This window comes from Marmota monax, unplaced genomic scaffold, assembly GCF_021218885.2.
Source record: "Marmota monax isolate L192 unplaced genomic scaffold, Marmota_monax_Labrador192_F-V1.1 WCK01_AAM20220418_F8-fsc00077, whole genome shotgun sequence".
Classification (NCBI taxonomy): domain Eukaryota; kingdom Metazoa; phylum Chordata; class Mammalia; order Rodentia; family Sciuridae; genus Marmota; species Marmota monax.
In genome coordinates this window covers 3612258-3627689 of record NW_026694610.1, presented here as the reverse complement: position 1 = coordinate 3627689, position 15432 = coordinate 3612258, and the positions used below count along the sequence as shown (strand labels likewise).

The following is a 15432-nucleotide window of genomic DNA, read 5'->3' as shown; positions in this document are numbered from 1 at the left end:
GTATCCTGCTGCCTGAGTTCCCCTTGAGTTCTCACGGGATTCAGACAATATATTTTGGAGACAGAAGCCCAGTGGAGGTGGATTTGGGCAGAGAACGTGGATTTCCCCAGAACGTGATGGTAGACGGCTGGTGTGAGTTCGGGAATAAAGAGTTGCTGTTTGAATCTACAAGCTGTGTGGTGGCTCGTGATTGTGTGCCCAGCCAGACTGCGGCAAAAAAGAATTTCAGGTAAAATGTAATTTACATGAAACCTCATTATAGTTATTCCATTTCAAAATGGACTATGAAGAATGGTGTGCATGGGGCATTCAGATTGAGATTGACAGGTGTGTAAGAAGAGAATAACCAAGTGGAGATGTGATTCAGAAACTGTACCTATTAAGGTTCATGCAACACTCATTTTATTGAAACATGGTGCAAAATCCAAGTCCTCTCATTTATTCATTATGACTGAATAAAAGTCTCGTGAGAATTCCTGGACTTGTTACCTTGTAAAAAGCCATCTGGGACACTTAGGGCTACGTGGATTTCCTTAGCTTTCCCACTGGATTTTAGTTCCCAGAAGGGCTTAGAGTGCATCCATATTGCTTGCTATATTCTCACACAGTGTTTAACACACAATGCTTAAGTTTTGTTCAATAATGCCTATGGCAGACGCCTGATGAAAATTGTTATTGAGGAAGATTTGTATTTAGAAGGGAAATGTGACAAATCCAAATGATTTTCTCTTGGATAGAATATATGGCAGAAATTTTTTTTGAAGCTAAGCCCATCTTAGCAATTGAACAGCTAAATTCTCCAGTGGTTCATATTTTGAACTTTACAACCAATGCACAATTAATTCTTCCAATCATAGCAGGATGGGATTTCTTAGAATTTGGCTATGACTGGGGTTATCTCCATGAGGAAAGAGCTTCCCTTACACTTGTGGCCCTCAGGTACAGTGAGTCATCTGACAAGGATCTTTAGTTGTTTCCAGTTCTTATTAAAAAATTGGCTGTTGTGAATTGTGCTGCCATAAACATTGATGTGGCTGTGTCCTTTGGGTATAGACTAAGGAGTAGGATAGCTGGGTCAAATGGTGTTTTCATTCCCAGTTTTCCAAGGATTCTCCGTTCTGCTTTCCATATTGACTGCACCAATTTGCAGTACCACCAGCCATGTATGAGTTACCTTTTCCCCCACATCTTCACCAACACTTATTGTTGTTTGTATTCATAATAGCTGCCATTCTGACTGGAGTGAGATGAAATCTTACAGTAGTTCTGATTTGCACTTAGATGCCCTTCAATAGATGAATAGATAAAGAAAATGTGGCATATTCACAATGTAATATTATTTAGCATTGAAAGAGAATAAAATCATGGCATTTGCAGGTAAATGGATGAAGCTGGAGAACAGAATGCTAAGTGAAATTAGCCAATCCCCAAAAACCAAATGCTGAGTGATTTCTCTGATTTAAGGATTCTGATCTATAATATGCTGGGGGGGGCGGAGAATGGGAGGATTAAATGAATTCTAGATAGGACAAAGGGAAAAAGGGGAGGGTCATGGATAGGGAGGGGACATAGGGGTAGGAAAGATGGTGGAATGCGATGGTCATCATTACCCTAAGTACATGTAAGAAGACACGAACGATGTGACTCTATGTACAACCAGAGATATGAAAAATTGTGCTCTATATGTGTTATATGAATTGTAATGCATTCTGTTGTCATGTATAACAAGTCAAAATTTAAAAAGAATTGGCTGACTTAAAAATTCAGATTAAAGGGGGCTGGGGATGTGGCTCAAGCGGTAGCGCACTCGCCTGGCATGCGTGCGGCCCGGGTTCGATCCTCAGCATCACATACAAAGATGTTGTGTCCGCCAAATACTAAAAAATAAGTATTAAAATTCTTTCTCTCTCTCCCTCTCACTCTTTAAAAAAAAATTCAGATTAAAGAAGAAAAATAAAGGAAGGGTGCATCATATCAGGAAAGGAGAACTGTCTAATCACCCAAAGGATAACATTCTTAACTAGAAAGAGAAAACCATCTAGCTACATGCAGTTCATAAGCACACCTAAAATATGATGACATAGAACAACTGAAAGTAACGGAACAGAGATTTCCCACCCCAAAGAAACTGCATTAACAATGTTAGTATCAGAAAAAAGTGAATTTTGTGACAAACAGAATCATTAAGGACAGAAACAATTATATTTAACAATGAAAAAATGATTCATTAAGAGTGTTCAATATCTAAGTCCATATTTATCTAACAATATATTCACAAAGTATATAAAACAAAACTGATAGAATTGTAAGAAACAGGAATTTCCACAATCCTAGAAGATTTTAACTTGCCTAAATCATCTGAGGAAATTCTATCTCAAGCAGCAAAAAAAGGAATATCATAAATGCAAAAATTCTAAAGAAAATTTTAGCAAATTGCAAAAGTACATCATGAACAAGTGAGGTTTTTTTCAAGATTGCAATTTAACCTTAAAAATATTCTCTAAAGTAATTCTGTATAATTAAATTAACACATTAATTAATTAACAGTGAAAAGCCATGTGATCATTTCGATAGATGTAGAAAAAATTATAGGAACTTTTAACACCAATTCATTAGAAGAAACTATTAGCAAACAAGGAACTTATATTAAGGCATTTCCTTAATATAAGTAAGGGTATGCGTAAACACCTACATGATGCATTACACTTAATAGTGAACATTTAGCAGCATTCTCTTTAAAGTCAAGAGCAAGAAAGAATGACTCTTCTGTTACTCTGCTTCTATTCAACACTATTCTCAATGGGCTATCCTAAGAAATAGATGAAGAAAGAGAAGAATGATAAACAAAAAATATCTAAGTTGTTACTTTCTTGTTAGAGTCTGTAAACAAGTCAAAATAACACCTGGCATTTTGCCAGGGGTAAACAAGTCTGGATGGTGCCTGGCAAAATGCCAGAGGGAGTGGTTTGAGAAGTAACAAAAGCGAGCCATTAAGTGTGGAGATTCCTGATTGGTTGACTGATGTATCTAGTTTATGCTAATTAGATAAGCTGTGTGGAATGTATAAATACCGCTCCTGTCCTACAATAAACGGCTCCCTCTCCTGCTGTATCAACGTACACAAGTTATTCGTACACAAGTTATTCATCACCCCCCCCAGTTATTTTGCTGCAGCCGGACTGCGGCACTTTCTGATAACATAATTGTAAATATGGACAAACCTAAGAAATTATACAAATTATAAGAACTGATTATTGGGGTTCAATAAAGTTGCAGCATGAAAAATTAATATTAAAAAACCAGTGGATGTTTTTACAGATCAGCAACAACTGAATAAGACAGTTTTTGAAAAGATGGCATTTACAATAGCAACAAAAATTACATAGTACCTAGGAATGAATCTAGTACAACACATAGAAACATTGATGAAGAGTAACACAAATTTTTATTGAAGACCAATGTAAATAATGTGATTGATATACCATGTTCATGACTAGAAAGACATAATGTTATAAAGATGTAACTTCTCTTGAGATTAATACATAAATTTAATACCCGACAATCTAGTTTCCAGCACAAGTTTTAAAGAAACTGTATCAGCTTGTCTCAAAATGCACATGATGAGTAAGCAGGTAACAACAGAATAATTTTGAGGAAGGGTATGATGATATGGGAATTAATCTACCAGGTAGCAAGTCCTTGCATAAGATATGATAATAAAATAGTGGAGTACAAGAGCAGGGATAGACAGACAAATGAACCAGAAAAAGAAGCCCCATATGTGGAATATGGGGCTTATTCCACATATGTGGAATCCCAGAAAGTTCTCAAAAGGTAAGCAGATAAAGGGTGAGATACTCAAATACAAGAAATGAAAATTAAAATAAAAACAGCGTATCATTTTATGTTCATCAAATTGTCAAAAATAAAAAGATCTAGACAGCGCCAAGTAATGACAAAGATGGGGAGAAATGGAAAATATACACTCATGGCAGGGGTGTCCAATTGTACAACTACCTTGGAGAGAGAGCGATTAGTCAATGTTTAGGAATGGCTAAGGTATGTTATTATACAACCCAACAATACTACCTCTGGGTTTATATCTTGGAGAAATGAAATCTTCATAGGAAGGCTCATTACAAGCATTTAAAATAGTGGAAATAAAAAGTTGATTCATAGAACATTAATAAATCAATTGTGTACACGTATCCATACACCCAGCAGATAGAAAGAACAAAGTGAAGTTATTTGTGCCTCATAAACCTAATGCTGCATGGAAATAAATCATAATAATAAGTACAATAGTAAAATTCATAAACAATCCGTATAATTAATTATATATATTATGTATGGATACAGAGTTATAGTTAGGAGGTGAATGCATTTTAAAAGTAGACAGGAAGGCTATACATCAAGGAAAATAGAATTTGTTGACCGATATAAATTACATACCCATGATGTTTCATTTGTTAAAAAGATATGGAACAGATAAGGAAAATATTAATATTTATGAAACTTGATGTTCATAAATAGATCTTTGCTATGTTTTTAGTGTAATTTTCAAGTGTTTATGAAATAGTCTAGGCAACAGATGAAAGATCATAAAAGAGGATTAAATCACAGTTGGAGTTTGAAGTGAAGATGCAGAGTAATTCTAGGTAGAAAGAAGTGAACAACAACCAAAAAAGTCAGTCTTTAGCACTGAGATTTGGGGCTACAGCTTTATTTAGGGAAGTTGACTGTAACTTGGTTTTGGAAACTTTCCTTTTGATTGTTCTCGGTTACTCCCAGGAGAAGATCCAAGGAATTTCTGGGTGCTTCCAAGCCTGTTTGCACTTTCAAAGCTCAGGTCTGGCAAATGAATAAAGACAAGGGAAACACGAGGGCAGTACAGAGAGAAGATGTAGAAGTTAGCTAAGTTGGAAGCAAGGTTTGGTTTTGACTTAGAATTAGTAGGAATAGAAAATCAGAGAAGGTGTTGAAATATGAGCAAAGAAATTTGTGCCCGGAAAAACAAACAAACAAAAACAACAAAATGCCAAGGATGAGTGTCCTAAGATAAATGTTTTAGCATGTGTCTGCATGTTTTATTACCAGAGAGGTTTAGAATGTCATTTCCCCCTTTCTTTTAAAAAAATGTGTCCCAAGATGTTTTGCTGAATCAAAGAAAAAACATGTCTCAAATTCTATTTTTCATATAATCCAAGTTTCATACATATATGTATAAAAGACCCTCCAAAAGCCATTGCTCAAGAAATAATTTATTAAGTCAACTTAAAGTAGGCATTGTTACCATTGCAAAAGCATTTGCTCTGAAAAAGGATTGAAAAATGCATCATAGTTACATAGTTCAGCAACAATATCAATATTCATCTTGTAAAGTAAAACTACTGGCAAATGTCATTTAAGCTTGCCTTGTAATTTTTAATGTTTTATAAGGAGCAAATGTGTCACCTTACAAATGTACCTGTGGCATTTACAAATTCTTTCAAATACATTTATAAATACAGTAATAAAAATTCCTGAGCTCTGTTTTCTTATGCCAGTGTTTGCCAACACACATCCATGTGGTGTTTTATTTGACTGACATCCTCTAGCTTTTTCTTTAAAAAATATTTTATAGCATTCATAAAAATATCTGTGCTTCAAGTCAGTTTATAAGCACACATTTTAATGTGAACCTGATCACAACAAGAGAAAAATGCTTAACATTTGTATGGGAAGCAGGAGTTGATGGACAGTGTGGGTGTAGGAGGTTATTGATAAAAGAATTTTAACTTTAGGTGTCAAGATTTCCAAAGCAGAACACATTTTACAGCACTAACAATGGGTTTGATTTCCTCTGCAGGCTTTGGAGGGATTTTCAAAATCATCAGGACTTTTTCTTCCCATGTCCAGGAAGGTCCCTTTTGGGGGCTTTTCAATGACACTTTCTTTCACTCCTCTTCACTCCCATCTTGCTCCATCACCCCAAGATGAAAATTGCATCTCTCCGGTTCTAAAAAATGGGGGAGACTTGGTATGTGTGAAACTTGGTCAGTAGGATGTAAGAGGTCTAAGTGGGTGAAAGTTTCATATGGGATTCTGGCAAGATGTGGCAGTACAGAATTTCCATTTTCATTGAGGAAAGCTCATGCAGTTAACTTTGGAAAAGTAGCTCCCTACTACTTCCCTAGCTCATCACTAATTGTAGAGAGCCTGTGTCTGATGGCTGACAGTGCACATTTTGTAGCTTAAAAATACAAATGGGCCCAAGAATTAAAGGCAAATGGTTCCAAGAGAACAAGAGAGTCAAAGTTTCTTTGCCTAAAGCCAACTTTTAGATCCCAGTATTCATGTAGGGAAGAAATTTATAATTCTTCAATAAGATACGGCATTAGTGAATTAGGATGTGGCAGAGAAGAGTTTGTAAAGCAAACCTCCATGTTGTCTCATAATTCAACAGAAGCATGAACTGTAGTTGATTTTTTAGATCTAGATCTTTTTCAGAGTAAGAGGTTATCCATTCACACTTCATCTGATGGATTTTGCAAAAAATATATTGGTAATATCAATGAATTATAGTCTTGAAAAGGGGTTACTTTTTTCTTGATGATTTGGTCTTTCCTTTATTTAACAATATTTAAGTGATATTCTCTTACTCATTCCCACTGTGCCCAGTGCCATGTCACTTTATTTTTTGCAGCTTCTCATATGACAGGGATGAGGTAAAGGAAGGGAATCTTGTCTGGTAATTTATGGCAGGATGAAGGTATATGAAGAAATTTATTTTGGTCCCATTAAAGAAACAATTTCCTGATTATACATCTGTCAGCAACAAAAAGTTTTTCAGATAATTGCTTTAGCCCAACATATGTTATTCTGCACATCCCCATTTCAAGTTTAAAAAAATAAAGAAGGATAGGCAAGGGAAAAAGGGAAATACATATTTATTGAGCTGGACACTAGGCTGGGTATTTTTATAATGACATGAATAGAAATATAATGACCATAATGTGCTAGGATGTCTAAGATTTTGTTTGGCAAGCATTGTTTTTGGCATGCAGTAAAAATGAAGGTATGAGAATAGTAGTTAGCATAATTTCCCATACTATTGACAAAGATTTGACCATCCGTGTAGTCCCCAGAAAATGGAAGGAGATAAAGGAATAAATCTATGGAAAACGGGAAGCATGGTATGCAATAACCAAAGATTTATAGAATGAAAAGTGCAAGATAACAAATCAGATGTGTATAATCTATAATTCTTAAAGGCTAAACAGGAAAAAAATAGATATTACAATGATGGCATAAAGAAAATAAGTTTTTAAAATCAAAACAAGATTATTTCTGATAAATGACTGACTTTTCCCATATCATAATATATTTGATAGCTAACATTAAGTAAAGAAAAAATTTATTTCTAGGAGTTTTAGGGGAATTATATTGTAAATTTCCTGATTATGGATCCTTTAACAGCAAAAAGTCTTTAAGAAAATTGCTTCAGCTGTATACATGTAATTCTGCTCTTCTCCATTAAAAAAATATAGATTAAAGGCAGGCAAAGGAAATAAACATTTGTTAAGCCAGGCACTGAACTGGGTATTTTCAATAATGACATATATTATCATGGCTTTGGGAAACCACCTTAAGGTGACTTAATAGTTAGGAAAAAACTCTACACTCTGTTATTGTTTTTTTTTTTTTTTTTATCTGATGACTATGTATTCTTTCTGAAGTTTACTCATCAGCCGGTTTTTATAAAATATAAAAATGTAAAAAGGGTTATTCAGAAAACCTAGCATAAGCCTGCAAGGTGGTGAATTAGAAGTTGCATTCTCATGTGAAGAAGCAAACAACGTCATCAATGTATTTAACAATCACTTCTAATTTGCCTCTTAATGTTGAAAGATTTTACTTGGCATTTTCTAGGGAGAGAAGACAAGCAGAGGTAGTGATAGCTTTGAAAATATGGAACCTTCCATTATGGTGAAGGCTTCACTTCAGTATGGCTTTGCAGAAGACACGATCTTGCAATGGGTTGGGTCTAGATCGCTTTGGTTTCCACATGAGACTTGTACATTGTTCAAAATGGATGATGAAGCACAAAACTAAGCCTCATTATGCAGATAACACTCAAGACTCAGTGGTCACATGAAGCAAAGCCGAGGGGTTGAAGTTGATGTTTAAATAGTTGTTGGATTGTACTTTAAACACAGAACACCCCAGAGCAGCTGTACAGTGGCATATGATACTACTTCAAAGATTAAGGAAAAATTAGTACATTCACAGTTTCAACAGAAATATGTGATTACATTTTTTAGTCTTATTTTACAGTCATAAACATAATCATCTTGAAATTACACATAGATAGATTCTAAGTCATTAAATAATTTTCATTTCTATTACATAATGAGTTTTATAACATGAGGATTATATATTTCAGTGTGGCATATACTGTTTTTGAACCACATACGGCAATATAGTATAAAATAATACAATGATTACTTTAAAGTCAGAAATGACTTATGACAAATACATCCAATATGCCACCAAAAACAGTCAAAGCATGAGATGTTTCATTTCTAAACTACAAGCAGCTTTGAAGGAAGGTTATTAGGACATGAAGGGGAGGTAGTTATTTCTAAAATTAATTTCAAAATTCATTTTTCCCAAGAATTTATAAAACAAATCATTTTTCAGAGGTATTCTTGCCATATAGTTTTTCAATTTTAGATAACATGATAAAAAGATCCCCTCCCACCAGAATGCAAAATGTGTACAGAAAAGCTCAGAAATTTATCCAGGTGAGCATAATTTGACCACAACTATTTAAGTTTATGTTTGATATTACTCCTTCAGTTGCCAAAGTTTTTAGAGGTTTATTTTTAAACAGCAGCAGGTAAAATGTTAATTAACTAATATGCCTTGATTATCTGAGAGTCCCTCTGTTCATTGATTACACCATATCAACAGGGCATGCCTTTCCAATTTACATTTTTCAATGCTTTGTTAATTGAAATCAGAGAGTAAACCAAATAAATTGATGTGGATAAAAGAGCTGCCAGCCTATTGTATCATGAATTATATACATCTCAGAGCCATAATATCAGACTACTGAATACATTATAGTTTTATTATTTTCACTAAAATTTAGGTTTAGTGGCTATTCTTGGCATTTTGTGGAATTCTCAAATGCCCAAACCTTTGGAAACATCCTATTTTCTATTTATCTATCTTTTCCCTTTAATTGAAATAGATACCATGGGGGTCCCAGACCAAAAATCACCTTCCTAAAAAGCAAAAGTCTAGGCAGAGAAATCCTGTTTGATTTGCAGATGACAAAGCTGTCAATCATACAAAGCTCACTTTTTATTGGATCATAAGTTCTGAAGAAATAATTCTGTGTTTTTAAGTTTCTCCTTAAGACCTCTGGTGCCTAGTAATAAAGATAGCTTGAACATATAGATGGCCACCAAATTAATTAAAGAGTGAATATGGGCTTAAATCTTTAAGCATGCAAATCTCTCAGTGGGGTGTACTTGTGATCCTCAACTTGGGTTTGGATATCTGTGCCTGATTTAACATTTGACTAGTTCTTTGCATAATTAAAGTTCATTTTTTAAAAATAATTTTGTTTCTTGCTACTAGGTATGATTAACACTTGGGAGAAATAACAGGCCCTGGGGAGAAGGAATAAAAAGCCTAGAAGTACATAACACCAGGAAGGAAGAGGAGGGGGGAGGATTAAATTCAACTGGGTTGAAGGAATGGAGCTGACTTTGTCTCTTAAGCATTTTTATAGACACACTGTCTTCAGAGTTCACTGGGCAGGTCAAGGGCAGGTCAGCAATGTGTTCCTGTGGGATACCTGGACTTGGACATGAACTCTTGGATTTTACTTAGATTATGAGAATCAAAGACAGAGCTAGGAGAAATCCTAGAAATATTTTTGGCCAACCCAGTGAGAAAATTGGTGGCCAGAATTTAAAGGTCCATATAGTTTATTCAGTGGCAGTGATAGGAGCTAGACCTGGACATTGAACGCCAAGTCACTATCCCAGCAATGACAATATTGTGCTTGAGCAAAAAAGACAGGAAAGGACATTCATTCACTGAAGTACACACAAGGCTTTCATCAATGGCTTATCTATTTTTAACAACACTGGGGGTGATAACTCAGAGTCATTAGTATTTTTCCATCTGTGTGCAAAGTTTCAAAGTGCACACATTGTTCTTTTGAGGCTCTGGCATGCAATTCAGTGACATTTAAAAGCACAACAATATGCTTTAAAATGGATTGTCTTGAGTGGGTGGCAGGTTTATCCCCACATCATAGCCAGACTCAATTTCTTGTCAGGCAAAGTAAGTCACACTATTAACATATGCTCTGTGATGGTTCATTGGAACAATACACAAAAATCTACTGAACATTTTGCTGGTTAATTCTTAGGCCATTTTGTCATTCTTTCTGACTTCTCTTTCCATTTCTTCATTTTTTTTATGCAACATTTGCATAAAAACAAAATCTACTTAAGGTCAGTTTTACTTTCTGACAAATTTCTTGCAAAGTGACAACTCTTTTTTTTTTTTTTTTTTTAGAAAATAAAGAAAGGCACTTTTATAAAACATACAAATCTGTTTCTTTATTCTCTAAGGAGATAGGGAAGTTGGCAAGGCAGGCCCAAGTCTTTCTGCAAATGCAAATGATGGGCAGCAGAGGGCAGCTCAAAAAAGCGAGAGCCAGATTTCTTCCAGAGACAAACTGCTCCCTGGAACTCAGCCTCAGGTCACTCATTAACTCAAGGTTTGCCTGTTTATTCATTTCAGTCACCACAGGGCAAGGAGTCAAAATGCTTTGATCTTACACAAGCAGCTGGAGATTGATTCCTCAGACCAAACCAGTTAAAGTGAGTATTCAGTTCATAACTGACTACCAGAGATGGTCTTAGGCACTTAGGAAAATGTCGAGTCTGCTAAATATCAATGGCAGCTGATAATAACTTGTGCTCATGTTAGGGTGTCTTATATACATTAAATTAAAACTTAAATAGAACATTTTGTTACTTTGGTCGTAAGTGTCCATAAATCAACCATAAGTTTCACAAGCTTTGTAACGTGAATATTTAGGTACTTGTTTATCAAAGTATGACCTTAAGTCAGTTGGGCAATGGTTGTTTACAAGCTATCATAAGTGGAAAAAAATCAATAGATAAAAGAAAAGAGATTTGGGGCTGCTGGACTCAGCCAGAAATGAGCATGGCTTGATTCACTAAAAGATAATTTTTCTACAGATTAGTGTCTCTTTTCTATCTTATGCCTATTCTCTGTATGCATATTTGTACATAATTTAAGAATATGATTCTGTATTTATATTACTTAGAAAATGAATTTGCAATACATTAAGATCATTTGGGGCTGATGATTTAAAAAGTAAAGTATGATGAGCAGATCACTGAAGATTACCTGGTATTCATATAATGAAAAGCAATTATTTGATGCCATATTAAGATACAAGGCATTTGTTTGAATGATCTTTGTAGGAAAATATTCAGTGAGTCATGGAATCAAGGAATCACAGTTTAAAAGCCTTTAGAAATTATTTGGTCTAACATCTTCAGAAAAAAAAATGAGACCTTAAGAAGTTCTCCATCTCTCCAAGGCAAAACAGGAGAAGAACCCAGAGTATGCGTTCTTCCATTCAATCAGCTGTTTCCATCAAAGAAAATATGCTATATCATGAAAACAATCGAAAGAGTGCTAAATGATTACAGAACCATAATTTTGACTAATGAGTGCTAATTTGTGTCTTTGGGATTTGGGTTGTTGTTAGCCGGCAATAACCTTTTTTTATATACATAAAATTATATGTCAAAAGAAGATTGTTTAAAAAACTTCAAACTATAAGATCTACACAATTACACACACACAAACAAGTTTTTGTCTTTGCTATGGTCATAATTTTATAAATAAAAACCTATATATACATATGTTGGAGAAGAATGGTCTACTTGGGAAAAGTATAGTTTAAATTGTCTTGAAGGTCATTGTCTATGATCAACATCTTTTAAGTGGACTGTATTCTCTGGCCCTAATGGAAATTTTATGTGCTTTTGCAGGTCATTCTCAGATTCTCCATTATGTGCATCTTAAACCACTAATAGGTTTCTTTTTTTGCCTTATTCTTATATATAGCACTGTTCATTGAGAGTTAAATGTAACTTGACCTATACGTTCCATGAGAGGATTGTTTCCATGCACTAAAATAACCTTTAGTGGAAATATTAATCTAGGGCAATGTTTCTTAAACTTCCATGAGCATGTGAATCATCTGGGGATCTTCGTTAAATGCAGATTCCATTTCTGTAGGGCTGGGCTGGGGGTCCAAGATTTTGCAAACATTATTTTCATACAGTGTCCAGTTGATACTGACACATTTGATTCTCAGACACTGAGTATTGAGGATCTAGAGGATTAATGAGCTTGGACAACTCTCCCAAATGCTTCCTCAAATCATAAGAGTTGTCTATGTATTGGGAAAATAGAGCACTGGCAGTGTGTTCACTTTTAATCATCCGGGAAGCTGGATCCAGTTCTTATCAATATGGACTTGTTGGGGTGGAATACTTGACTCACCAGGGTGAGCTCAAGTCTTTTATGTCATTAGTGAGTGGCTGGAAAGTGGATTTGTCCTCAGGTGAAATAAAAAATAGAGGGAAGCTGTTTGTAAAGTCAATGATTCATAGATGTTCCTCTTAAAATGGTGATCCCAGCTTTTGACCACTCTCAGGGGGTCAAAAACAAACAACAAACAAGCAAACTAACAAACTAGCTAACTAACTAACTGATCTACAGATTCTCATTACCATACCTGACCTTTGGAGCTTTTCCTATTACTCTACAAATGCCTGGCTTTCTAGAGCGTTTTTGGACACTGCCCATGTAAGTGCTGTCTCCATCTCTACCAAGATTTTGCAAATGGATCTATTTAGGAGAGATACTAACTCCTGGTTTTGCTTAAAATTCTTTTGCTGCCCAAGATTGCTCAGAAAAACAAAACAAGACCAAGCCTCTGTCTCTGAAACAGCATGTTAAAATCACCACTGTCCTTTTTCATGGTAGCTTTATGAAGATTCAACCATAGATGGGCAGAAGCCTCAGAGTTGCCCTAAACTCACAGGAGAAATAATTTCTGATCTGTGGAGAATTCTTTGAACCCAAGTTGTTGTTGTTCGTTGTTGCTTAAAGTATCTTGGAGAGAAAAAGAATCAGAGAAACTATACTCCATTGTAATGGAAACTGGATTTTGTAATCCACTTCATATTTCTCAGTGGGCTTTGGGTTGGTATGACATTTTACTCTACAAACAGGGACTGCATACACTTTTATGCACTGTAAATGCTCAATTATAACCTTGTAGCAGAAAATACTGTACCCACTGAATACATAAAGAGCTATACTGGGAAAATAGAAAATAGTCTTTTATTTTACCTCAGCAATAGAAAAATAGTCTTCAAAAATACATTGCTAAACTTATGGGTTTGTATTAAAGTAGAATTCGTATGTACAGTAAGGCAGTAGTTCTATTAGCATCCTGCTGTGATTATCTTTTAGATTAGAGTTCATCTTTTGGGATTTTTTTTTTCACTAAGGAAAGACTAGGGAATATAATAATTTTTTTTTCCTGCTGCAGGAAAACATTCTAAAAGAATTTGCCACATGAAATTCATTTGCCTCTTATATAATAAAATTTTACTTTCCAAAACTATATTCTTTAGAGGCTTTGGAATGAAGTAAAATTTAGGGGTGTGAAATCTATGCTTAACATATTCAAAGTATCTTAAGAAAAAATCGGAGGCATCATTTTACTTGCATCTTGGCAATGTGTCAAGGTATAGGAACAGGTGTAAACAACTCGTCAGGTATGCTGGAATGCATGTGTTCTTTCCATGGGTCATATTTGGGTAATCCTAAAGAAAGAAGAGTGTCAAGATTAAAGAACTGTTTTTCAGAAGTGGTTTTCATGGCATTTCCCACCTATCTGTCACCTTCCCGTGCTACCATTTTGACCATTTCATTTCCTTCTGTCACCTACTGAACCATGAAAGCCTTTTCCAGAGGATGTACCTAAATCGTACTATCCCTCAAGAATACTAAGCTATGTGCTTTTATTTCATTGAATACAATTTTTATAACTAATAGCAAAAAAGTAAATCTACAAATCACAGGACACAAAACGACTTGTTCTGGAAATCAGCAGTTGGAAAAAGAGGCAAGTGGTCAGACACGGAGCATGAAAAAGAACAAAGTAGTGTCATTCTACCCACATTCTCGAGCATCAGCTCGCAGATGGCATTTTGTAACTTTGTAGTGTTACCTGAAGAAAAATCACATTTTACCCAAACCTTCCATTAGTCAACTCTCAATGAAAGGAGTGTGTGAAGCATGCAGGATCCAGGTAATCCAGCCCACCCTGGGGGTGTCTGCAGTTGCTTGGTGTTGCTGTGAAGCAGGCCAGGTCTTTCTCAGCTTGATTCTGTTGATATGATGGCGGAGCTTCCTTGACCGATGCTTCAAACAAAGCCACACTTTGAGCATGTGGGTCTGGCACTAACACCAGGATGTTGTTATCCATAACCCTGGAAACTTTGGCATACTCCTTACTGGTTTCAAGAGCCCCGGGCTTCTCTGTCTGGTCACTGTTCTCTTTCTGTTTTGGCAGCAATGACAGAGCTCCATCTTTGTTGACCTTGTGAATCTCCACATAATCCAGGGGTTTAGCAGAGATAAAGTGGGCTTTTTCCTGGGGCAGCAGCCAGGCTGTGCCTTGCTCAGTCTTGGAATGGAACTTTTCCATCTCCTTCTGCTTGTCTTCCTTTTCCTCCCCTCCAGTCTCAATGGTTTTAGAGGATCGTAAAGCATCTTTGCCTGCTTTGTCCAACAACATGGCCAGTGCACCTGCAGGGTCCACAGCCAGTTTACACATATCATCAATGCTGTGGTAAGGAGACTTGGGGTTGTGCTGCGCAGCCTGTGGTAAAGGCCAGGTTGAAGATTTGGATCCACCAGCATGATAGTAGTGGATTTTGCCTTCCATACTTATGCTGTGGGGGTCACAGGTGAAGGGAATATTTGTTTTGGGATTCTCAGGCTGCTCAATGACCTTAGGAGTGTGGAAAGTTGCGGGGTTGGCCCGGGGTTCCTCACACTTTTCCGACAAAAGGGAAGGGCTGTCACAGCTTCCCCGGCCAGAATCATTGTCAGGATCTAGGTGTGAGGGCTTCACACCTTGACCTGGGTGTTCTTTCGAATGTGCTGGCATTAGCTGCTGGTCCTCACTGTCATCTACTTCTAAAAACTCCACCAGCAAGTCCTCACAGTCAGAAGTGGGGGGAAAGTCTTGGCATCCCAAGGCACTCAGGAGTTCTTCAGACTTGCCCTTCTATGAAACAC

The 15432-nt window shown here is 36.0% G+C and overlaps 1 protein-coding gene across 9 annotated transcripts in view; it reads right to left on the bottom strand.

The window, feature by feature from the left end:
• Positions 1 to 3426: 3426 nt before the first annotated feature.
• Positions 3427 to 15432, bottom strand: part of Prlr (prolactin receptor) — a 160336-nt gene continuing 148330 nt past the window's right edge. For all 9 annotated transcript variants that reach the window (XM_046422278.2, XM_046422279.2, XM_046422282.2 and 6 more), the window contains one exon: positions 3427 to 15421. In XM_046422278.2, coding sequence (XP_046278234.1) covers positions 14402 to 15421 — 1020 coding nt within the window. In that variant the 3' untranslated portion in view covers positions 3427 to 14401. The remainder of the gene's footprint in view (positions 15422 to 15432) is intronic.